At 51.8% G+C, this 23296-nt stretch overlaps 1 protein-coding gene across 8 annotated transcripts in view; it reads left to right on the forward strand.

Moving 5' to 3' along the window:
* The window catches only part of CTIF (cap binding complex dependent translation initiation factor), a 311698-nt gene that overhangs the window by 61736 nt on the left and 226666 nt on the right, over positions 1-23296 (forward strand). For 5 of the 8 annotated variants that reach the window (XM_060118402.1, XM_060118401.1, XM_060118406.1 and 2 more), the window contains 2 exons: positions 14341-14542; positions 18976-19023. In XM_060118402.1, coding sequence (XP_059974385.1) covers positions 14363-14542; positions 18976-19023 — 228 coding nt within the window. In that variant the 5' untranslated portion in view covers positions 14341-14362. Of the gene's footprint in view, positions 1-7434; positions 7564-14340; positions 14543-18975; positions 19024-23296 lie in introns of all 8 variants that reach the window. The other 3 variants (XM_060118407.1, XM_060118408.1, XM_060118403.1) reach the window with 2 other exon arrangements.

The raw sequence follows: 23296 nt of genomic DNA on the forward strand, positions 1-23296 counted from the left end.
CACCACAATGAGAAGCCCGCACACCGCAACGAAGAGTAGCCCCTGCTCGCCGCAACTAGAGAAAAGCCTGCTCACAGCAACAAAGACCCAACTCAGCCAAAAATAAATAAAAATAAAATAATAAAATAAATTTAAAAAAAAAAAAGAATCTGCCTGACAATGCAGGTTACATGGGTTCGAGCCCTGGTCCAGGAATACCCCACATGCCGCGGAGCAACTAAGCCCATGCTCCACAACTACTGAGCCTGCACTCTAGAGCCCGCCAGCCACAGCTACTGAGCCCACGTGCCACAACTACTGAAGCCCATGTGCCTAGAGCCTATGCTTCGCAACAAGAGAAGCCACCACAGTGAGAAGCCCATACACCGCAAAGAAGAGTAGACCCCGCTCGCTGCAGCTAGAGAAAGCCTGCGTGCAGCAATGAAGACCCAACACAGCCAAAAGTTAAAAATAAATAAATAAATAAAATAATAATAAAAACATTTACGTACAAGTTTTTGTACGGACATGTATTTTCATTTCTCTTGGTTATATGTATGTGTGTGTGTATATATATATATATATATATATATATATATATATATATATATATATATATGTGTGTATGTATATATATCTAGGAATAGAATTGTTGGATCTTATATTAACCCTATGTGTAATCCTATGAGGAACTACCAGACTGTTGTCCAAAGCAGCTGCATCGTTCTTCATTCCCACCATCAGCATATGAGGGTTCTAATTTCTCCATATCCTCACCCACAGTTGACTCAGTGATTTGTAAGGGCCTTTCTACTTCTAAGCTCCCAGGATTCTGGAGTGAAATCCATTGACGGTTGAGAGAATGGAGGCCCTTTTCTGGCTTTGTAGATCCCCTTCTCCCATCTCAGCAGAGTTTGCAGAGGGCTGTGGGGCATTTCTCAGTTAATTATCTGCCAGTTAACCACTCAGCCTGCTCGCTGTGGCTGTAACTGGTTACAGACTGCTCCTGCTGTGTGCCCGTAAAGAGGTGATCTGCTGCTACCACACTCTAGTGAGGGAAATTAACTGCAGGGCTAATGGGAAATAGAGCCCAATGACTGTGATGGCCTAATAAGAACAGTCATCTGGGATCTGCCACCAGGTGGGTTCTCTCTTCTCTCTGCAAGGCATCTGGCTGCGTCTGGGCGCCCTTGCTGCAGCTACCCCACTCTAGCCCCCGGGGAGAGCTCCTAGGTCACAGCAGCCCTCTCACCGGGAGCCCCCAGTCCTTCTATCCATCTTCTGTGGAATCCTACTTTGTGCAGGGCCCTGGAAGTATATTGATGGGAGAGACAAAATGATCACGTCCACAGGAACACACACTCTAGTGGGTTCCAACGGGAGTGACCTGGAAGTCAGATTTTCTGGCTGCCTATTTCCCTAATTATGTGACCTCAGCATGTCCCAGAGAGAAACACTTGGGGGAAACCAACCCCAGGAAAACTACTGTACCTGAGCCTTCAACATGGCCGTGGCCAGCAGCCCTCATCTCTGCTGTGGCTGTCATTGCCGAGATCTCAGTAGTTGGGCTCCGTGTTCTACAAGGTAACAGCTGTAGCCAGCAGATGTCTGTGGTCTGCAGAGCTTGGCTTTCCCACCCCCTCTCTCCAGAAGAAGTCCCTGTAGCACGTAGGACTTTCATCCCTTCCATCCCCGTAGCACGTAGGACTTTCATCCCTTCCATCCAGTCCCTTTCCTCTTCATCCCTCAGAGCTTCTGCCCTATCACAGCACAAGCTGGTGGGAACAGTCAGTGATTTATTGGCTCGTGCCACAAAGCAGTGGGACTCTGAGCTGCTGCTGGTCCTGGGGAGACATCCGGGGCTGGAGTCAGGAAGCCTGGGTTGCAGTCCTTCCTGTCACTAAGGCACAGGCACATTGCTCCAGGGTCCCCATGTGTAAGAGGGAAGTGGTGACGCATACCTGTCTCCCTCATACACAGGGTGATTGAGAAGCGACTGGCAGGATGGTGCTGGGCTGTGCAGACCCCAGGGCAAGAGGCCCAGAGCCCCCTCCCAAGCCCGGACAGATAATTTCAGATCTGATTCAGTAGTTCATATCTGCTGGTAGCTTACTGCCTTATCCTGTGAAACGCACAAAGCCTTGACCTGGAGCAGTGCAGGGCCCACTTGAGCAGTGACCATGGGGAACAGCAGAACCATGGGGGATGTTGGGCAAGGATGGGAACGTTGAGTGGGTGGAGTTCTGGGCTCCTGGCTTCTGTTTAATCAGAGTAACCGTATCTTGGAGCCCCTCTGTTTGGGTTCAAGTCCTGACTCAGCCAGCCTCTTACCAGATGACCTTGGGCAATTCCTCTCTGCCATGGTTTCCTAATTTGTAAAGTGGGGACAAAAAGGTGCCTACATTATAGGATTGTCTTGAGGATTAAAGTAATATATGACAAGCATTTAACACAGGGTTTGGCACATAGTAAATGCTCAATAAATGCTGGCTGTTATCTTTTCTATATCGGGGCAGCTGGGCAGCCATGTATAATTTAATTTGAAAAATAAGTATGGTATTAGAGGAAAGTAGTTTGGAAACCAGCAATCTGTGGGGAATACAGTATTGATGGTTTGCCTTCCTGCTTCAGTAAAGGTCAAAGGCAGCTGGCCCTGAGCAGGAGCAGCCCTCTTGGCGTCCTCCAAACAAAGGCAGGGGCAGCATGGGTGTGCTGGCTCCAGACCTGGAGGCCACTCCAGGAATCAGGGGTCTGGTCTTCCATTTTCTGTGGTTTTACACTCCTGGGCACTTGCTGTTCAGTTCTGCCTGTGGTTCCTGGAGGAATGCAGGGAGAGTGATAAGAGCCTGGGCACTGGATCAAGTTCGAAATTCCTGTGGTTGCTGTCCAGTGGGCCTCAAGCATTGTGTGTGATACATGCAGGCTACTCAGCCAAACAGGGGTCCATCCCCAGCCTACTGTACTAGCTGATTCCACTGCTGACGTGCCACCCGTCTCTGCCTACCAGCAGCCAGCAGCTGCCTGTGTGTTAATACCAAAGGGACGGAGCATCAGTTACCTGCTGTCCATTTTCTAATTTCTGAGAATCCAGCATCAGATACTCAGTGATTAACTGAAAGCCTACAGTGGGCTCAGGTCTGGCTCCCAGGGCACAAGGGGATGAGCAGACACGTCCTCAGCCTCTAAGAGCTTGTAGTTTAGCTGAGGAAGGAGGCAGCCCCTCAGACCACTTCAAGGCTGAGCTGGAGTATGGTGGAGGCATCACAGGGAGCAGTGGGACAGCCCTGTCCTTTCACCTGGACCTCCCTCAAGACACCCAGGAGGGGCACCCCTTTCCCTGGACAGAGTTTGGGGGTACACTGCCTTCTGTGGTTGACAATTTTCTTTGTTTCCAGTGCAGCCCAATCCCTGCAGAGTGACACAATCTCCCTATAATAGCTCTGTGACCTGTCTTCAACCAGGTTAGGGTAGTGTCCTGCTGGTCCGGAAACCTCCCTCTTTGCAGTGACTTTGCATATTTCTATTTTGGACTGTCATGTACTGATTTCACATTGTAACTCCCAGGGGACAGTCCTTGTTCTTGATTTCCAAGTTCTTAGGGACACTCCTCATTTTTGTGGTCATAGACCACCTACAGTTTCTTTCTTGTAGTGAGGGGGTCTCAAACGCGGATGTCTGTGAGGGCCAGGCAGGTAACATGTGAGTGCGTGCAGCTGCGTGAGAGTGATGGCTATAGGCCGTGGGGAGACATTAGGGAGCATTGGGGTCTGTGGAGAACTGGTGATCATGTGCCCTGTCTGAAGGGCTCGGCCCTGCTTAGCTCTAGCTGACGCTTGTAATGTTGGGAGGCAGGCCAATATCGCTGGATCTCACAGTCTTTCAAGAAATCAGAAATGTGGATTTTTACGTGAAATCTTTTGGTTAATAAAATTGGCTCGAGGGCTTCCCTGGTGGCACAGTGGTTGAGATCCTGCCTGCCGATGCAGGGGACGCGGGTTCGGGCCGCGGTCCGGGAGGAACCCACATGCCGCAGAGCGGCTGGGCCCGTGAGCCATGACCGCTGAGCCTGTGCGTCCAGGGCCTGTGCTCCGCAGCGGGAGAGGCCACAACAGTGAGAGGCCCACGTACCGCAAAAAAATAAATAAATAAAAATAAAATAAAATAAAATAAATTGGCTTGAATATTTAAAAAATACAGGACAGACCAAACGAAATACACTGTGGTCCTGACATGGCCCCTAATGAGCATTTGCAGTCTCTGCTTTGTGGTTATGCTCCTGTGCGGGAAGAGTTGGTCATCCAAGGTGGCAGGGGACAGAGGCTGAAGGGCCCAGTGAGCAGCTTCTGTGGCTGTTCTGAGGGACAGGGTCACTATGAGCTGGGGTAGTCAGGGTGGCGTCCAGAGGTGGGCTTGATCGAGGGGTCCTGGAGGATGAGGAGGGGAGAGGGAAGGGATGCTGTTCTCGGAGCCAGCTCTGTCTTCCCAGCCGTGAGACAGGCCCACAGGGTCACAGCCCCCCAAGGGACAGGCTTCCGAGACCCCCGCCAGTGTCTCTGAAGCCACTTGGTACTGTCACTGCTCCAGCTGGGTTGGTTTAGGAAGCTGTTGCCAGGAGGGAGCAAGATGACTGGGGACCCTGGTTACCCCGAGAGAGACACTGGAGGGAGAGTGTCACCTGAGAAGGAAGGCCTGGGTGCTGGGCCACCGGGCTTGGAGGAGCTTTGTGGCCTTCACCTGAGGTGCTCTCCCAGGTGCCTCACCGGGTTCAGAGCAGGACACCTCTGGGCTCTGTTCCCGGCATTCTCCGAGTGAGGTTCCACTCTTTGTCCGTCAACTCAGAAGCTTTTCAAGGCTGATGGCGGGGCCCACGCGCTCCACTTCTCATGCGTTTTCACTTAATCCTCCCAACATTTTATGAGATGGTACTTTTATCATCAGACTACTTTAAAGATGAGGAAACAGGCTGCCCAAGGTTACAGAGCTTGGTTTAGCCAGCATTGGAACCCAGAATCATCATGTTTCCCTATCTTAGGAGTAGGAGGCAGGGAGGAAGCGGCCTGACTCCAGCCAAGGATGGGGCTGGCCAGCCAGTGACCCTGAGGCCTGTGACTTCCTTGCCCCCTCGAGCCTGTGGGGCACGACATACAGCAGGTGCTCAGTACCTGTTGAGGTAAATTGCCTTAAGGAAGCTCTAGAATGTGGTGGGAAGAAGTTGGAGTCTTGGTTCTGGGACCAGGTGACCCTGGAGGCTGGTGAACCGGGGGATGGGACAGGTCCACCCCCAGCACCCTTGGCTGTAGTGTTCTAAGAGCTGGGAAGGGGCTGGCGGGGAGCCTGGGCCTAGCAGCAGTGGGCAGAGGAGCTGGGAGGCCCACTCCCGGGGAAGGAGCATGCTGGCCTGGGTGGGAGGGGTCTGGGGAGCCGGAGGCCCGTCTGCCGTCAGGGCTCGGGACGGTGAGAGGTATCGGATGAAGCGGGGCCCCCAAAGACCATGAAGTCTTGTCAAGACAAGATAAAAACCCATAAAAAATTCAAGAGCAGGATAAGAGTTGGGTGACAGCGCAAGGTGGGGTGTGAAGGTGTCAGGAAGCAGCCTGTGCTCAGCCAAGGGAGCGGCTGGGGGGTCTGGACCTGGAGCCCGGTGGAGGCTCCTGTTGACCCCGGGGGCTGGAGGGGAGGGCAGATATGGACGGCAGGACGGTCCAGGGATAATGCAGGGGCTGGACCTCAAGAGCCCACCCTGGATGCCCTTGTGCCCATTGGTCCGGGCTCGTCTGCTGGTGTGGAGGCCTCTGCAGGGTCGGGGGAGTGACTGTTTCAGGATGTTTTCTCCAGAGGAAGTCCCAGTCGGGAGACTGGAATCTGATGGGGTGTGTCCTGTGCATGGACTGCTATGGGTGCACCGCTCCCTCTCCCCGCGCCCCCCTTCTCAGGTGCCTCTCCAGGTGCTACCACAGTGGGCATGCTGAGGAGAGTAGGGTTCCCAGCGTCTCTCCTGTCTTCTTGGCTCAAGTGGCCTGAGCCGTCACTGTGAAAACCAGTCCAGCTCCTCAGTTACTCCTAGAGGCTGCTCTGGGGAGAGAGCGGCAGGGCCTGGGCCCATTGGTTTCTCCATGGAAACTCTGAAAGATCCACAGGGCTTGGCCCAGGGCCCTGCATGGAGTGAGGGTTCAATAGGGTGTGAAAATGATGCAATGATTTGGGGGCTGTGTGTTATTTAGGAATAACTGTCTGATGTTAATGACTGCAGCCCAGAACTGCACTTGGGGTCCAGAGACGTTGGCAGTCATTGGGGGAGGGGGAGAGGTGACTCAGCTCAGCAGGGGGTCTCTGGGGATGGCAGACTCTCAGGGGCTTGGGGACCTGCATTACAGGTGGGCTCTATCCATAGGTATCCGAGTGGCTCCCAGCAGACCCTCCCCTTCTCTGGGCTCCAGTGTCCTCATCTGCTCAGTAAAGGGGCTGGATTCTCTAAGATCCACTGAGGTCACGAGGCTTAGATCTCAGAAGCCCCTCCAACTTGTTGAGAGCATTTGGGTATGTCTGGACCCACAGCTCGGCCCTGTGGGACTCTAAGCAAGTACTGTTATGTGTTCCTGGTGCCGAGAGCCTGGGGTGGAGGTCTGTGATCCCAGGGTCCACAAATAAATATCAGTTCAGCCTGTCAAGGTCCTGCCTGGCCCTAAGTGGGCCATGAGAGAAACTGCCCCTCTCCCAGGGAGCTGGCCAGCAGGCCAGAGGATCAGGATGGAGAATCCAGCCATTTTCCCACCAGGGTGGAAGAGCTGAATAATGGATAGAAGGGATGTGACAGGTTTTCTAGATCTTGGCTGTTCTAAGCCGGGTCCTCTGACCAGCGGCAACACCACCAGCTAGCTGGCAGCTTGTTAGACGTGCAGCCTCTCAGGCCCCACCTGGGATCCACTGAATCCGAATCTGCATTTTAACAAGATTGCCTGTGATCGCCGCACACAGGAAAGTTGGGGAAGCACTGCTCTGGCCCACTTTTCATAAAGTCTTTTGACCACGCCTCACAGAAAGAAATACATTTCCATGGTGTGTGTGTTTGTTTGTTTGTTTATTTGTTTGTTTATTTGTTTGTTTACTTACTTACTTACTTACGGTACGCGGGGCTCTCACTGTTGTGGCCTCTCCCGTTGCGGAGCGCAGGCTCCGGACGCGCAGGCTCAGCGGCCATGGCTCACTGGCCCAGCCCCTCCGCGGCATGTGGGATCCTCCCGGACCAGGGCACGAACCCGCATCCCCTGCATCAGCAGGCAGACGCTCAACCACTGCGCCACCAGGGAAGCCCCCATGGTGTATTTAGATGAGACAGAAGTTCCATGAAACAATAGTTTCACTTACAATGTGTGTTACTCACTGGACTTTTCAACTTTGTTGTATAGTTTTCATGCTGAGATCATGAGTTTGCCTTACACTAAGTTTATTTTGCAGCCGCTAAACCGCCGAGACCTGCAGTTTGAAAAGCACCGCCCTAGCTAACCCTCGTCTGATGTTTGAGTAACAAGGGTTACACCAGTATCAGACATGTAGAGGATGCCTGGTGTCCTGACTCCTGAGACGGTAAACGATGCTGATTTGTGAGGTCGCCTCCAGCTCTGAGTGTTTCTAAACTTTTCTACTTCTGGTGGTTGGGGGCCTGAGGCTCCTGTACACAGAAGCCTCCCCTGAATCCCCCTGCTTTTTTTTGGTAAGCACCAGCGTGGCTCAGAGTCCCCAGGCCAGCACTGACATGAGTGGCCGAGCCTGAGGGCTGCAGGCTGGGGGGAAAGGCATTCTGCCTGAGTCCTGTTTATGCAGGAGGTGAGGCATGGGCCAGACTCAGAGGGGTAGGTTTGCTGCAGGACGTTGTGAAGGGGGTTCCCATGGCTTCCTCAGGGAGGGCTGTGGGTGTCCTCCTCCCCTGGCACCTGGCCTCTCTCCTCCCACACTGGAAGCGGGAGGCCTGGCCCGGCCCTGCCCTGCCCTGGGGGCTGCCTGCCACAAAGGAGAGAGCCCTCCTGCAGGCTCTGGGTGTAGGTGGCAGTTGCCAGCACTGTGTTGGGGAGGGAAGTGGAGAAGGGCGGGCCTTGTGTGTAGCAGGGTCACCAGGAGCGACTGCTGGAGGGGATCCGGGCTCGGGGAGCGAGGCCGAGCTGGTGGAGACGTGGTGGGTGGATGCGATGCAGCACCAGGGGAGCGGCGCTGACTGGCGGGGCCCTGCCGCCCACGTACAGCTCAGATGTGCCTGTATCCATCTGCGGAGTTGCTGTCCTGCTGGGCTGGATGGACAGACCCATGAGTCCCCAGGCCACTGAGCTCAGGAGCCCAGAGCGAGCCCCCTACTGCACTGCACAGCTCCCTGCAGCCGGCCTGCGGGCCAGGTGGCCGGACCCCTTACGGAAAGCCGAAAAATGAGCCCTGGGCTTCCTCTCTGTGGTCCCAGCTGAGATGTGTGCTGAGGGCCTGAGGGGAAAGGGTCCGAAGAAGGGTGAGGGGCGCGGGGCTGCCCTTTCAGGGCCCGGAATGATGGATTCCCCAGGGAAGAGCTAGCAGGCAGCGAAACAGAAGAGTCTCATCTGGTTGGCAGGTCGTGGAATTGGTCCTGCGGATTGGGGGAGGAGGTGATGCCTCTAACGCCTGGCTGTTCTTAAAGGGATTGGCTAAATTTACAGCTGCTAATGCCTTTTGTCACTGGGCGGGTGGGAAAGGATGCTGAGAGGGCTGGGACAGTTCCAGCTTCTTGTCTCTGGGCCCTACCTTTTCCTCCAGACCTCTGGCCCCTGATGTAGCGCTGTGAGCCCCACGAAGGATGAAAGGCGGGCAGGCCCAGAGGATGGGGGGAGCGAGATTCCTGACCTTGGGCAGAGCCCGCCGTGTCAGCTGAAGCACCTTTGCTGAGTGCTGGTTTCCCAAGGAAGCCGCACCGCTTTGCAGCCTCAGCCCCTCCGTGCCCCTCCTTCAGCTGTGCCCACCCGGGCCCCGCCCTCCCGCCTGCAGGCTCTGGGCTGCCTGCCCTTTACAGCAAAGTGCGGCCTCAGCACTTTTCCCACTCCTGCTGTCTGCCCTTTTGTTCCTCGGCATCCATCACCTGGCAGGGAATGGGGGCAGGGCGGGGCGAGGAGGGGAGCCAGGAAGGCTGCAGGGCGTGTTCCTGGGATCCGGACTCAGCTCCGCATACTGCATCCTGGATGGCTGCAGCCGGGGGAGGTGTCTCTTCTCCTCTTCCACCCTCTCCTCTCTTTCTTCCTCCTCTGGTCCCGTCCCCCTTGTCACTTTCACTGATCATTAAAACATAAGCTCCTCTTGCTGGCTCTCAGCTTAGCCAGCAGCCCAGCTGTTTGGGGGTTTCCCATCCCATCCTGATCTTCCTGTGAATGAGAAACGGAGCCAGGAGGACACCCCAAAGCACAGGCAGGAAGGGAGCAGAACAAGCCCTGGAGGAAAGCATCCCTTTATCTCCCTGTGTCTCCACCAGCCTGAAAGTTTACTCTGTGCCTCCTCACTCTTTTTACCTTAAAAATGCGGTGGAGGGCTTCCCTGGTGGCGCAGTGGTTGAGAGTCCGCCTGCCAATGCAGGGGACACGGGTTCGTGCCCTGGTCCGGGAAGATCCCACATGCCGCGGAGCGGCTGGGCCCGTGAGCCATGGCCGCTGAGCCTGCGCATCCGGAGCCTGTGCTCCGCAGCGGGAGAGGCCACAACAGTGAGAGGCCCGCGTACCGCAAAAAAAAAAAAAAAAAATGCGGTGGAACTTCTAAGCTTATACCCCAAAGAATTGCAAACAGGGACTCAAACAGATACTTGTACACCCATGTTCATAGCAGCATTAATAGCCAAAGATGGGAACAACCCGAATGTCCACTGATGGATGAATGGATAAACAAAATGTAGGTCATACATGCAGTGTATTATTGTAACACAGTGTATTATTCAGCCGTAAAACGGTGTGAAATTGTGACACATTCTACAACATGCATGAATCTTGAAAACATTATGAGTGAAATAAGCCAGTCACAAAAGGGTAGATATTGTATGATGCCACCAAAATGAGGTACGTTGAAGAGCCAAATTCAGAAGAGATAGAAAGTAGAGTGGTTGCCAGGGGCTGCGATGGGGGATGGGGAGTTGTTTGCTGGGCACAGGGTTTCTGTTTGGAATGTTGGAAACGTTCTGGAAATAGATAGCGATGATGCTCACACAACATTGTGAATGTACTTAATGCTACTGGGTTGTACACTTGAAAATGGTTACAATGGTACATTTTGTGTTATATGTATGTTACCCCTATAGAAACTGGGGGATTGAGTGCCTGGCTGATAGCCAAGGAGATGGATAATGTAGCTGCACTCCCTCTCTCTCCCTCCTCCCTCTTCTCTGCTAAAGAGATAAAGCTTGGGTCTTTTCTACTGAAGGAGGGACCTGAACCCTGGTTGGGGCTCATTCTAGAACGTAGAAATGAGCCTAAGTGATATGTTAGCCCGGTTCCCCCTCCGAAAGCAGAGTTCCCAGAAGTACCCCAAGAACAGGAGTCCCTGCGGAGAGTAATACGGAAGGAGGGAGAGCTGGCAAAGGGGCATTATGGATCTGGTCACCACTGTGGGCAGCCGGGCCCGATCCCCTGGGACCCCCTGGAGGACCATGAGGGAGTGTTTGTCCCCGTCCAGGGCTGCCCCGGGGGCTGGTAGCTCCTCCCACTTCTAGGATGCAGGTTCCAGGTGCAGGTACTGCTGGTGTGTGTCAGAGGAGCCCTGGGTCCAAGGCACTCAGGGCAGCTGTGGGGAGGTGCTGTCAGGCTACATGTTGAATCGGACTGGGCAGCAGTGACCGGGCTAGGAGGGGCCTCCAAGGCAAGTGACCAGTGTGGGGCATGCTCCTTTTCCCTCTGGGCACCAAAATTCTCCAGGGTGGCAATGTGTCTCAGTGCCTGTCTCTTTCCTCAGTGAGCCAGTGAGGGGTGAGTTCTGCCCCCGGGCTCCCTGACAGGACGGTGGTGTGGCCCCATGACAGACCCGCAAGAGCCTGGGAGCGCCCAGCAGAGCAGGACAGAGACTGCTGCTGTAGGCCGAGCCTCGTGGAAACGCTCTTGTCTAGTTCCTACAGAAGCCAGCCCTCTGCCTGTACCTGTGACGTGTGCCAGAAGCCTGTGATAAGATCTTAAGTCTTCGAGGAATAATAGGCGCGGCCTTAGATACTGGCTTTTTTCTGCAGGCGGCTCCTTTTCAGCCCTCTCTGGACACTGGCCTTATCATCCCATCCCCCTGAGGCCGTCCGTCTGCCCAGGATCCTGCACTGAGCTAGGCACGGGGGCCAGGTCTCTAGAGCCTGCAGCCCAGTGGGGGTTAAGACACGCGCACACACACACACACAGCACTTGAGGGATTCCCTGGGCTTTCAAAGGGCACTGGGGAAAGGCGAAGTGGGAGATGTCCCGAGGGCCTGAGCAGGCTGCCGGGAGGTGGGATGAAGAGGCAATGGGGAGTCACTGGACCTGGAGCTCTGCTGTGAGAACTTGGGCAAGTTACTTAACCTCTCTGAGCCTCAGTTTTCTCTTCTAAAGTGTATAATTATATCGATTACATAGAGTTATGGTGAGGGGTAAGTGGACGAAGGCATATGGAGTGCTGAGGAGAGTGCCTGGCCCATGATACAGGCGCAATACACATTAGCCTTTCCTGATATTGGGGGTTGCCGTATCCATGCCCCTAGGCCGAGGCTGGGTGCATCCTTTGCCCACTGGCCGCTATTAAAGCTAATTGCCCGTTGGGCTAATTTCCTGTTGGCTCTAAGGTTCTAGCACTCTGTGAGTGTTAGGACCCCGAGATTTGACAGGTGGAGGGAAGGGGTGAGGGACATAGTGTGAGCAAAAGCACAGAGGCAGTAAAAGCATCATAAGCATCATGTGTTAGTGGCTTATTGCCATGTAACAAATTACTACAAACTTAGTGGCTTTAAACGATGCCCGTTTATCATCTCACAGTTCTGGAAGTCAGAAGTCCTGCCTGGGATAGCAGGAGGCTGAAATCAAGGTGTCGGCCAGACTGAGTTCTGGTCCGGAGGCTCTGGGGGATGAAACCTGACCCCAAGCTCATTGGCTGTTGGAGAATTTACTTCCTGCAGTTGTAGGACGGAAGTACCTTTCCCTTGTGTGTCGTTGACCGGGCATTGCTCTCAACCTCTAGAGGCTGCCCAGGATCCTTGCCCACGCCCCTCCTTCTTCAGGCCAGCAACGCTGTCTCTACCGCCAGCCCCGGATTTAGGGGGCTCGTGTGATTGGATCAGGCCCACCTGAATACTCTTCCTCTCAAGTCTGCTGATTTGGAGTTTAATTATATTTGCAAAATCCCTTCCCAGGAGTTCCTAGATTAATGTTTGATTGAGCAGCTGGGGGAAAGGTGTACACTCAGGACCCTCTTAGGGGGTCTACCTGCCACACACGGCTTGTACCTGGGACAAGGAGCAGAGTGGCGAGGGGGCTGGGGGGAAGCACAGGCAGCCATTGGAGCAGGTGGATGTTGGTGGTGGGAGGGATGTAAGGCCACTGTAGGCCTTGAATGACAGGTGCAGGAAGGGGCGTTGGACACCCCTACCCCCTCCTGTGGCCCTGCACCACTAGGCATGCTTATTTCAGTCTGAGCAAATTACCTGCACACTCACTGCCACCCTGGCCTCCACACCTGGGTTCCCTCACCCAACCCTGAAACCTCAGACTCCTCCCTCTGGGGCAGGTGGACAAATCCATGAGCCCTAAGGCCACTGAGCTCAGGAGCCCAGCGCACACCCGCTACAGCTGGCCTGGGGTCCAAGGGAGACTGGGCCTCATGCAGCAGCCGAAAGCCAAAACCTGAGTCAGGAAACCAGCTGAGAATGTGTGTCTCCCCAGGGAGTTCTTCCTCCCCATGGTCCACACAGACTCTGGGGAGCCTGGCGAGGGTGTGAGGGCATCAGCATTCACAGTCTCAGCAGCATTTCTGGAACCCAACAGGCCATTCCTTGTGCTGTTTTGGTTTCATTACCGTTAAAAATGCAACAAGCCCTTAATTATCGGTGAATAACTGTGTCCTAAAAAAGCTCTCAGTAATCCAAGGTTTTGAAATGCACGTGTTCCTTTGAAAATACTGGGATGTTGCCTTTATTATCCACAGTACTGTTCTAGGTGCCCTCAGCCCTTTGTGGTCCCAGAGCCCCGTGCATATGTTACTTGGGTCTTTGTGTATCTAATGGTGGTGGTTGGGTAGAAGACTGTTCTGCTAGTTCTGATGGTGAAGCCATGTGCAGCCTCTGCTCCCTCTGCCGAACGGGCTTCCCTGTGGAGAGCACTGATTTCCAGACAATGGAAGGGATACCAGACAAGCTTCGAAGCCCTTTCCCATCAGGCCTAGAGCCTGTCCAGAGGAAGGGGGAGGGTCCCTGGTGGGAAGGGACCTAGTGGTGAGATTGGTTCTAGCCTTCCCAACTTCCAGGTGGATCGGGAGGGAGCTTTGGGAGCAAGTGTGGACAGTGGAGGTGTCCCTGCAGGCCTGGGCCCCTGCAGCAGCTGGGTTGACCCGGTCTAGTTGGGGAGGGACAGCAGTTCTATTGGTGGACTTTAACAGCTATCCCTGGAACATGGTCACATTATGCCAGGCCCCCCAGGGAGAGGGCCTGAGGGCTGAAGAGGGAGTCATTCTCCTACAGAGGACCATGGCTGGGCCACACCCTCCCAGGCAACCCACCTTGCCTTTCACATGGTATCATTAAAAGCCAGTCACGTCCTTACAGACTGAGTGTAGCGTGTGTCCCAGTAGATGCACCATTAACAGGGCTGCAAGATCATGTTAAGGCCTACAGTCTTCACCTAATTTAGGGATAGCCTGGTGTCCAAAGAGAAAAGAAGGTATTTCTTAGAGGCCCAGGCCCCTTAGAGGGTTTGTGTCTGGGGACCCCTGTACATCTCAATGCTGGGGTCAGAGACGTAGAAGCCTGTGGTCTGTTTTATTCTGCTTTGTGGTGGATTTTTTTTAACTCTAAGTTGAGAAGTAGGGTTGAACTTGCCGACTGGGTCCATATTCCGCCTTTTCCTGGGTGGTAAGGTCCGGGTATGGACTAACGCTCAACATCGCATGAGTTACTGTGTTGGCCAATTAGGCAAATTACCTGCCTTCTCTGGGACTGAGTCTCCTTCCCCACGCAGGAGGGATCACAGCATCCTCTTCACACTAAAGGCGAGCTGGCACCCCACTGACTTCTCAGGATGTTGGGAGACCAAGACAGCAGGCTGGACGAGGGAATGCTTCCAGGCGGGGGAGGATTTCTCAAGTGGGGTCATCATCTCTGCCTCCAGCTGTGTCTCACAGAGCCCATCTGTTCTCTGTATCCCGCAGCCGAGGCCCCTGAGTGGGAGGGATGGAGAACTCCTCAGCAGCATCGGCCTCCTCCGAGGCCGGGAGCAGCCGCTCCCAGGAGATCGAGGAGCTTGAGCGGTTCATCGACAGCTACGTGCTTGAGTACCAGGTGCAGGGGCTGCTGGCCGACAAGACGGAGGGGGACGGCGAGAGTGAGAAGACGCAGTCCCACATCTCCCAGGTGAGCACTGCCCGGGAGGGGGCAGGGCCTGGGCACGTACGGGGCCTCGGAAGCTCGAAGTGGGGTAATAAGGGTAAGGGACCCTAATTCCAGGCAGCATCTGATCGCCTGGCCCTAGGTTGCCAAGGTGTGGATGGCCCCACCCAGCAGAGCGTGGGATCCAGGCAGGAAGCCCCTGGCTGTGTGCTCCCAGCCCCTCTGACCCACCTCTACCCCGTCCTACCCCACTGGGCAGCTGCGGCCCAGCCAGACTCACAGTTCATGGAACACTCGTTTACTGAGCCCCTGCTGTGTGCTAGGCACTGTTCCCTGTCCTTCACAAGCTCATGTTCTAAAAGAGATCTGGCGATTGTAGCTTATCCAAAGGGCACACAATCAAAAGTCTATCACTTGTGAATATTTCCTCTGATGTCGAATACAGGCAGCTGTTGGCGCCAAAGAGTCGAGTCTCTCAGACAGTCATCCAGGGCCCTGTGTGCCAGACCTCGTGACACACATGAAGCCTTCAGACCAGACTCTCAGGTTGGCCTCCCTGCTCCTGGTCCATCTGTGGCAGCCCTGATCCTGGGTAGAAGCTGAAAGACTGTGGGTCGAGATTTGGAAGTTTTGAGTTGTCTTGAGTAGAATGTGAACCATTAAGGGAAGTGACCATGTCACATGCATCTTTGCTGAACATGTTAAATTCTCAGTAGATATTTGTTCAAGAGTTGGTTCCAAATTTGCTACTAGCTGCCTGTGTGACCTCAGGCAAACCCCTCAACTTCTCTGAGGCTTGGCTTTCTTATCTGGTGAGTGGGGATGATCCCGCTGCCTCAGGAATGTTGGAAGGTCAAAGGTGATAAGAGGCTCCCAAACTACAGAGGAGCAGGGTGTTGTCTGCACCCAGAGGCTCGGGGTTGGGGGGGGGGTCTCTTCTGCTCAGGGTCTGGGGCCCAGTGTCCACCTCTTGTCCTTGTCCCCCTCAAGCCTGGGGCTCCTCTGTCAAGTAGAGAAGTTGACATGGGTGCCCTGCTTTGGAGAAAAGCCCAGTACAACTGGCTGGTTCACACTCTGGGTGGGCAGAAGATCCAGACCCTCCAGCTTTTTAGAAAGCCAGAATGAACCTGTGGCTTTCCTGGAACTTAGGACCAGGAGTGGACCTGGGAAACTGTGAAGCCTTGCTGGTCCACACCTGATCCCCATTGGAGGGTGGGGAAGGCAAGATCTGCCCTGAGAGAGAAATCGATGCTTTCCTTGGCGTCCTTGAAGTTCTAAAATCGCAGGTAGTGTGAGCCTGTAATCTGTTCAGTATTCATTCTACAAGTGTGTATTGAGCACCTGCTCTGTGTCTAGCACTGTACTAGGACAGGGTACCCGGGAGTGAGTGAAAGAGGTGAAAAGCTCAGCCCTCGTGGAACTTATCCCAGTGGTGGATGGCAACTGCTGTGGGGAAAAATAAATCAGGAAAATGGAGTGGAGAGTGATGAGGGTCAGGAGGGGTTTGCAATTTTAAATGGGATGTCAAGGAAGATGTCACCGAAGGAGGTGGAGAGGTGAACTTGCAGAGGTCTGGGGAAGGGGCAGTCCAGGCAGAGGGGACAGCACGTGCAAAGGCCTGAGCTGGCAGAGTTATTCCAGGGGCAGCAGGGAGGCCGGTGTGGCTGGAGCAGAGAGAGAAAGAGGGAGAGCAGAGGAGATGCTTCAACAAGGCAGTGGGGTCAGGTAGACCAGATGTACAAGGGCTGAGTCCTGGGGTCTGCCTACATTCAGGAAGCAGGGGTGTGAGGGGGACCGGCAAAAGGGACCAAGAGGGGCTGGCAGTGAGGCAGGAGGAGATCCAGGTGAGAGTTGGGTGCTGGAAGCCCTGGGGAGGATGTGTTTCGAGGGTGTGAGGGCGGGCTGACTGCTGCTGCAGGGCATTTGGGAGGAGGAGTGAGAATAACCTAAAGGAGCCACTGGGGCCATTGGCGACCCTGATGGGAGGGGTGACGGTCCAGTGGTGGGGGTGAAGGTCAAGGAGATGGGTTTGAGATGGGAGGATAATACAGTGCAGGTCCTCCCTGTATTACAGGAGTTTCACTGTAAAAGGGAGAAGCATGTGGTTCTGGGGGAAGCGAGGTCACGACGGGAGCATTAACAATGAGCTGTGCGTTGATGGGAGCGGTCCAGGGCAGAGGGGCCGCTTGCTGGAGCAATGGCCTTGAGTAGGTGAGAGGGCTTGGCCTCAGCTCGGGCCCTGTGGACGGGTGCATGGGGCTAGCCTGACATGTACTGCCTGCCTCCCCCACTGAGTGGACTCTGGTGGCCTCCAGCAGGGCATCCCTCAAAATTTCCTTCAGGTGAAATGGGCTCTTACAGGACGAGGGTCCCAGGAAGCTGTGAAGCTTTACCCCAGAGGAATGCTTTGTGAGTGATAGGATTTCTGTTCCCAGAGCAGCCATCGGGGAGAATTTTGGAAGGAGGGGCCCTCCCAGCGGCTCTGAGCCCCCTGTGGGGACAGCTGAGCTTTCAGGATGGAGAGCAGATGGAGACGTTGCCCTCAATCTGGGCCCTGCACTCCCGGCTTCTGCTCCTGGGATTGGTTGGACCTAACCACGCTTGGATGTCCACATCTGGGTGGGCTGTTAAACAGATGTTGGCTTGAGGCAGAGTGTGGAAAACATTTGTACCATCTAGATGCATTCCTTAAACTTTCTGCATTCCCTGAGGTTCCCTGGGAGAATGCAAACACCTGGCAGGGTCCCAGGACCCGCCTGTGTGCAGGTGGCCGAGGGGGACATGTTTCAGTGCTGCTCCCACCAGCTACCCGCCCCAACCCAAATACAGCTGGGGTCCAGACTCCAGGGGAGGGGGCCTCTGTGGCAACTCTAAGCAAGGCCAGGGTCAGATGTGTTATTAGAACACACTTCTTTAAAAAATACAATCGCTGTTGACACAGCTTTGCAGGAAATCTCTCTGCTAAAGCACTTTTGCTTGTTTTTATTTAATCTGATGACTACTTTAAATGGAAGCCAAAGACAAAAATAAAAAACCTCAGAGAATGTCCTGGGCTGCCTGTCTGTGGTGGTGTTTTGATGTTTCTGGGAGAGAAAATTGTTAAGAATCTTGGAAACCTTGAGAAAACTTGAGGGAGTGGAGAAGAATGTTGCTTTTCAGTGGGTGAAGTCATTTTTTAGGATCTGAGAGATGGCAGTTGACATTCAGGAAGAAAATACCTCATGATGCTTGTAAAGTTGTGTTCTCCCCCACCCCTCCCCCATCAATAACTAGAAAGAAAATTGGATGGATGGACGGATGGATGGATGGATGGGAGAGAGAGAGAGAAGAAACAGAGAGAGACAGGAAAGTGTCCTTTTTTTTCCTACATGAGTAACCAAGAGAATGTATGTTCTAAGTTTCCCAACGTGTTTGGGTACCGATTTAAAATTACACCCTCACCCTCACCCACACATTTCAAAAGTGCCTGTCCTCCAGTGGATTCCAAGTCCCCAGAGGCACATCCTGAGAGTTGTCTTCACTCTGTCCTTGGGAGGAGGGGGATTATAGCCCTATTCTGCAGGAGAAAAGACTGAGACACAGAGATGGAAAATGGCCAAACCCCACTGCTTGGTGGTGGCTGAGCTGAGCCCTGGTGCCCACCCCTTCCGCACCTACTTTTGGTTGCCTGCTCGGTACAGGCTGTGACTAACAGGCTGTTGGGAAGTTAGTCTGTTTTTCCCCCTGTGGAATGGGAATTAGGATTCCAAATCTCATTGACCATTAACCTTTTGTGGAAGAGATTGGGATGTTATAAGTGGGGTAGTCTGGCACTTCTGATGTTAGTGGATGGTTTTGTGGATCATCAGCAAGCTTTAACGCAGTGTTCACAACTCTGGCTGCATGTTGGAATTGCTCTGGAGCTTGGACAGATCCCACCCTAGAGTTGAGTGGAATGGGGAGGGACCTCGGCATTGGCATCTCATCAGCCCCCACGTGACTCTGATGTTCTGCTCAGGTTGACGACCACAGCCACAGGTGGACTTGTCTGACTGCCTTCCTACCCCTCCATGTCCAGCTGCCTTCCCTTGGAAGGATAGAACGTAGGGCCATTGTAAAAAGTGGATACATTTAATGAAAGCGTGTTTTACACTAAATGCTTGTTTGCAAGTCAAATGAAGAGCCAGTGAGGGTGAAGAGAACTTCTTGTAGTTCTTTTTGGTGCTCTCAGGCACTTGGAAGTCCTGGGTTTTGTCTCATGCACAGAGACCTTACGAGAGATGCGACCATGCAGATATGTAGGATGGATTCAGATTGGCCTGATGTCGCTTTCTCACATTGTTTTTCCTTCTCTTTCTTTTTACATTTTTCCTTACATTCTGCCTTCCCTGTTCACTGTTCCCTCATCCCTCTTTTATCCCATTCCCTCATTTCCTCCTGTCCTTTGAATCCTTTTTCCCTGTCATCTTTGCTCATAGGAGGAAGCGATCAATGGTGGACCACCTATGAAAGGCTTAACAGAAGAAGTGAGTTTAAGGGAACCTGTGGGGTGTGAATGTGGGGACTCATTCTTCTCCTTATTTAAAAAAAAATATTTTTAATGACACAAGTACTGTATGCATATATTCTCATGGTACCTAAGAATTCAAATGCTGATTAGTTACGTCCTCATTCCACTATCTTACCCTACCTCCCACTGGAAGGATGAGTTAACTTCCTCACCTTTTCAGTGCTTTTACGTGTGTGTTTGTGTGTATGTGTGTGTGTGTGTGTATGTAAAACACGACTTACAGAAATATATTATTTCAAAATCATATATCATAGCTGGTGAATATGTTGTTCAATAACTCACCTTTTCCCCATGGCTGTATGCCCTAGGGATTCCTCCAGGCTTGTACATCTGCTGTGTTCTGTTTAATGGCTGCACAATTGCCCATAGTATGGATGTCCCATTGTTCAACCATTTACCTATTGCTAGACATTTGGATTATTTCCAAATTTTCCCCTGGAAATACAAGCTCTTTCAGTGAATACTTCTGAACATGCCTCATCCTGCACATATAAAACTGTTTCTTTAGGTGGATGCTGGGAAGTAGAATCCATTTTAATAGCTATTGCCAAATTGCTCTCCAAAACGCCTGTTGCATTATTCACAGGACTACCAGTGTATTGGGACAAATGGTCTTTTGTCACTTTAATTTGCATTTCCTCAATTTTTAGTGAGGTTGAGCACTTTTTAATCTGATTACCAGCCATTTTTTAAATAGGTTAAATTTTTATTTTACTTTTAAAGCAACAATTGGAAAAACAGAGACAATCAGAAAACAGAGAAAGAAGCCCACCATAATCTTGTTTTTTAAAGGAAGAATTTTCCTTTTTCTTTTTTTAATGTTTTTAGCTCTTTATTTATTTTTTAAATTTTATTTATTTATTTTATTTATTTTTGGCTGCGTTGAGTCTTCGTTGCTGTGCACGGGCCTTCTCTCTAGTTGCGGCGAGCGGGGGCTACTCTTCGTTGTGGTGCGTGGGCTTCTCACTGCGGTGGCTCCTCTCCTTGCAGAGCACAGGCTCTAGGTGTACAGGCTCAGTAGTTGTGGCGCGCGGGCTCTAGAGCACAGGCTCAGCAGTTGTGGAGGACGGGCTTAGTTGCTCCACGGCATGTGGGATCTTCCCGGACCAGGGCTCAAACCCATGTCCCCTGCATTGGCAGGCGGATTCTTAACCACTGTGCCACCAGGGAAGTCCCCACCATAATTTTATGTAAAAACTAGTGTCATTTTTGGGTATTATTTTTTCTTAATATACCTTCAAGAGTTGAGTTTCTAGCATACCTGTCACTCTTAGCTTGCTCGTGTACTTAGCCTGGTTTCCTACACATTATCTGGTGGTTTTTGCATAAAGTATAATTGTTTAAACCTGCCAGTTACTGTTGGCTAAATAGTGAAATATAATTATAGCTAAGAATGGTTAATTCAGGCCCCGTTCTAGGCTCTGGGATAAAGTCATGAACAGAATGGACCATAATCCCTGTCCTAGCTCTTACTTTCAGTTGGAGAAAGACAGGTGATAGACAAAGAAGAAAATAGATGTTAGAAGGTGATACACATGAAGGAGGCAAGAAGGCGTGGGGTGCTGGGCTGTCTGAAAGGCTTACTTAAGACTTTTGAGCAAAGATTTGAAGAAGGTAAGAGTTGAGGTCACTTAGGAACCAGGCTTCCAGGCAGAGGGGATGTTGAGGGCACAGCTCTGGTGTAGGAGTGTACCCTCCTTTGAGGAGCAGCTTTGGGGCCAGTCTGGTGGGGAGCAAAGAGCCAGGTCTGTGGGGTCTCGTCAGTGAGACGCCGGGAGGTTTTGAGCAGAGGAGGGACATGGTATCACTGGTTAAATTGGACCACTCTGGGTGCTGTGTGGAGAATAGGCTATAGCAAGGGGCGGGATGGAAAGGAAGCAGGGGGACCAGGAAGTCCTTGGTTGGTCAGGGTCAGAGGTGATGGTGAATTGGAGCTGTGTGGCACCGTGGAGGTGGTGAGACGTGGTCAGATTCTCATACTTTAAGGCACAGATAACATGATTTTGTAATGAATGACCTTGACAATAGCCTGAGCCTATAGAAGGACAGACTTTCCAGAAATGAGATGGAAGACCCTGGAAGAGCAGCATTGGGGGAGCAAAGGTCAAGAGTTCAGGTTTTGGATGTGAAAGGTTTAAGATAGTATTGGATATCTTAGCAGAGATGCTGATCAAGCAATTAGATGTACAAAGTGGCATTCAGAAGAGGGGAATGACCTGGAGATTCACATTTGTAAATAGTAGCATGTGGGTGACATTTTAAGCCCAAGGAGTGAGGGAGCTTAGACAAGAGGGTCAAAGATTGAGCTCTAAGAAGTTGGGGTCATGAGGAGGAGCTACCAAAGGACACGGAAGGGTGTCCATGTAACTCATTTACTCTACGTAACAATGCTGTGAAGAAGATGCTGTTACTGTTGCCAGCATACAAGGGAGGAAACAGAGGCACAGAGAGGTTGAATATGCTGCCTAAGGTCACACAGTGAGTATGTGGTCAGTGTGAGGTTTGAACCAGATGATCTTGCTCAAGGTGCCATACGCTTAACCTCTGCTATGGCAGTTTCTGTCATTATTACAGCTTGGGGGAAATAGTCTGAGGGAGAAAGAGACTTTCCCAAGGTGATAGAGTAAGAGATAGAGCAGGGATATGAACTCATGTTCGCTGCTTCAAGAACTCAGGCTCCTAATCACTGCGTTAAGCTGCCTCCATAACAGGAAAGTTGTTTGGGTTTCTTGTTAGTTAGTTAGTTTGTCTTAAGATCGGAGCAAGAAGCCTTTCTCCCTCTGAAATCTCAGCCTTTGGGCAGCATCCCCTCCCCCTCACACACAAGGTTTTCCTGGAGTATCACTGTGGAGGAGAGTGTGAGCTGCCAGCCCGTCTCTGCTCCCACGGCCTCTGTTCCCCCTCTCCTGGTCAGTAAGCCCTTGTGCCAGCCCAGAGGAAGCAGTCGAACAAGCTCCTGACTCTGAGAAGCTCCCATCTTTAGGCTGTCCCCGTCTCCTCTCAGGCCCTTCACCGGGAAAAGAGGACGTTGGGTGAGAGCAGTGGTTCCCACTAGACCTTCGAATCGCCCCCTGGGTGGTCCTGGCACCCCCTTGATTAAGAAGCCATGGATAAGATGGCTTTTTAAATACTTTTTCACTTTGAAATAATTTCAGATGTACATAAAAATTATAATAATAGGACAAAGAATTCCTCCATATCCTTCCCCCAGATTCTCCAGTGTTAATATCTTACCACATTTATATTCTTTCTCTCGTCTCTCAATAGATAAATAGATCAATAGATTCTGTATGTAGAGAGATTTTCCCTTTATCTCTAAACACTTCGCTGTGTGTTTCCTACGAACAAGGACATTCTCTCTCTCTCTCTTTTTTTTTTTTTTTTTTGCGGTATGTGGGCCTCTCACTGTTGTTGCCGCTCCCGTTGCGGAGCACAGGCTCCAGAGGCCCAGCCTCAGCGGCCATGGCTCACAGGCCCAACTGCTCCGCGGCATGTGGGATCTTCCCGGACCGGGGAATGAACCCGTGTCCCCTGCATCGGCAGGCGGACTCTCAACCACTGCGCCACCAGGGAAGCCCCATTTTATTTTATTTTATTTTATTTATTTATTGTTAACATCTTTATTGGAATATAATTGCTTTACAATGGTGTGTTAGTTTCTGCTTTATAACAAAGTGAATCAGTTATTGACAGATGAATGGATAAAGAACATATGGCACAAAAAAAAGAGAACATATGGCACATATATACAATGGAATATTACTCCCCCATAAAAAGAACATTCTCTTATAATTACAGTATAGGAAATAACCATTGATACAGTACTATTATTTAATCTATAGACCTTTTATTTCACCAGTTTTCTCAATAATATCCTTTATAGCAAAAGTTAAAAAAAAATTCTAGGTTCCTCAAAAAATTAAACATAGAATTACTATATGACCCAGCAATTCTACTTCTGGGTATATACCCAAAAGAACTGAAAGGAGGGTACCTGTACAACATGTTCATAGCAACATTATTCACAATAGCCAAAAGGGGGAAGCAACCCCAATGTCCATGTCCATCAGTGGATGATTGGATGGACAAAATGTGGTCCATACATAGAGGAATATTATTGAGGCTTAAAATAAAGGAAATCCTGTCACGTGCTACAACATGGATGAACCTTGAGGACTTTATGCCAAGAGAAATAAACCAGACACAAAAGGACAAGTACTGTATGATCT

The sequence above is a fragment of the Mesoplodon densirostris genome, chromosome 15 (genome assembly GCF_025265405.1).
Source record: "Mesoplodon densirostris isolate mMesDen1 chromosome 15, mMesDen1 primary haplotype, whole genome shotgun sequence".
In the NCBI taxonomy this organism is placed as follows: Eukaryota; Metazoa; Chordata; class Mammalia; order Artiodactyla; family Ziphiidae; genus Mesoplodon; species Mesoplodon densirostris.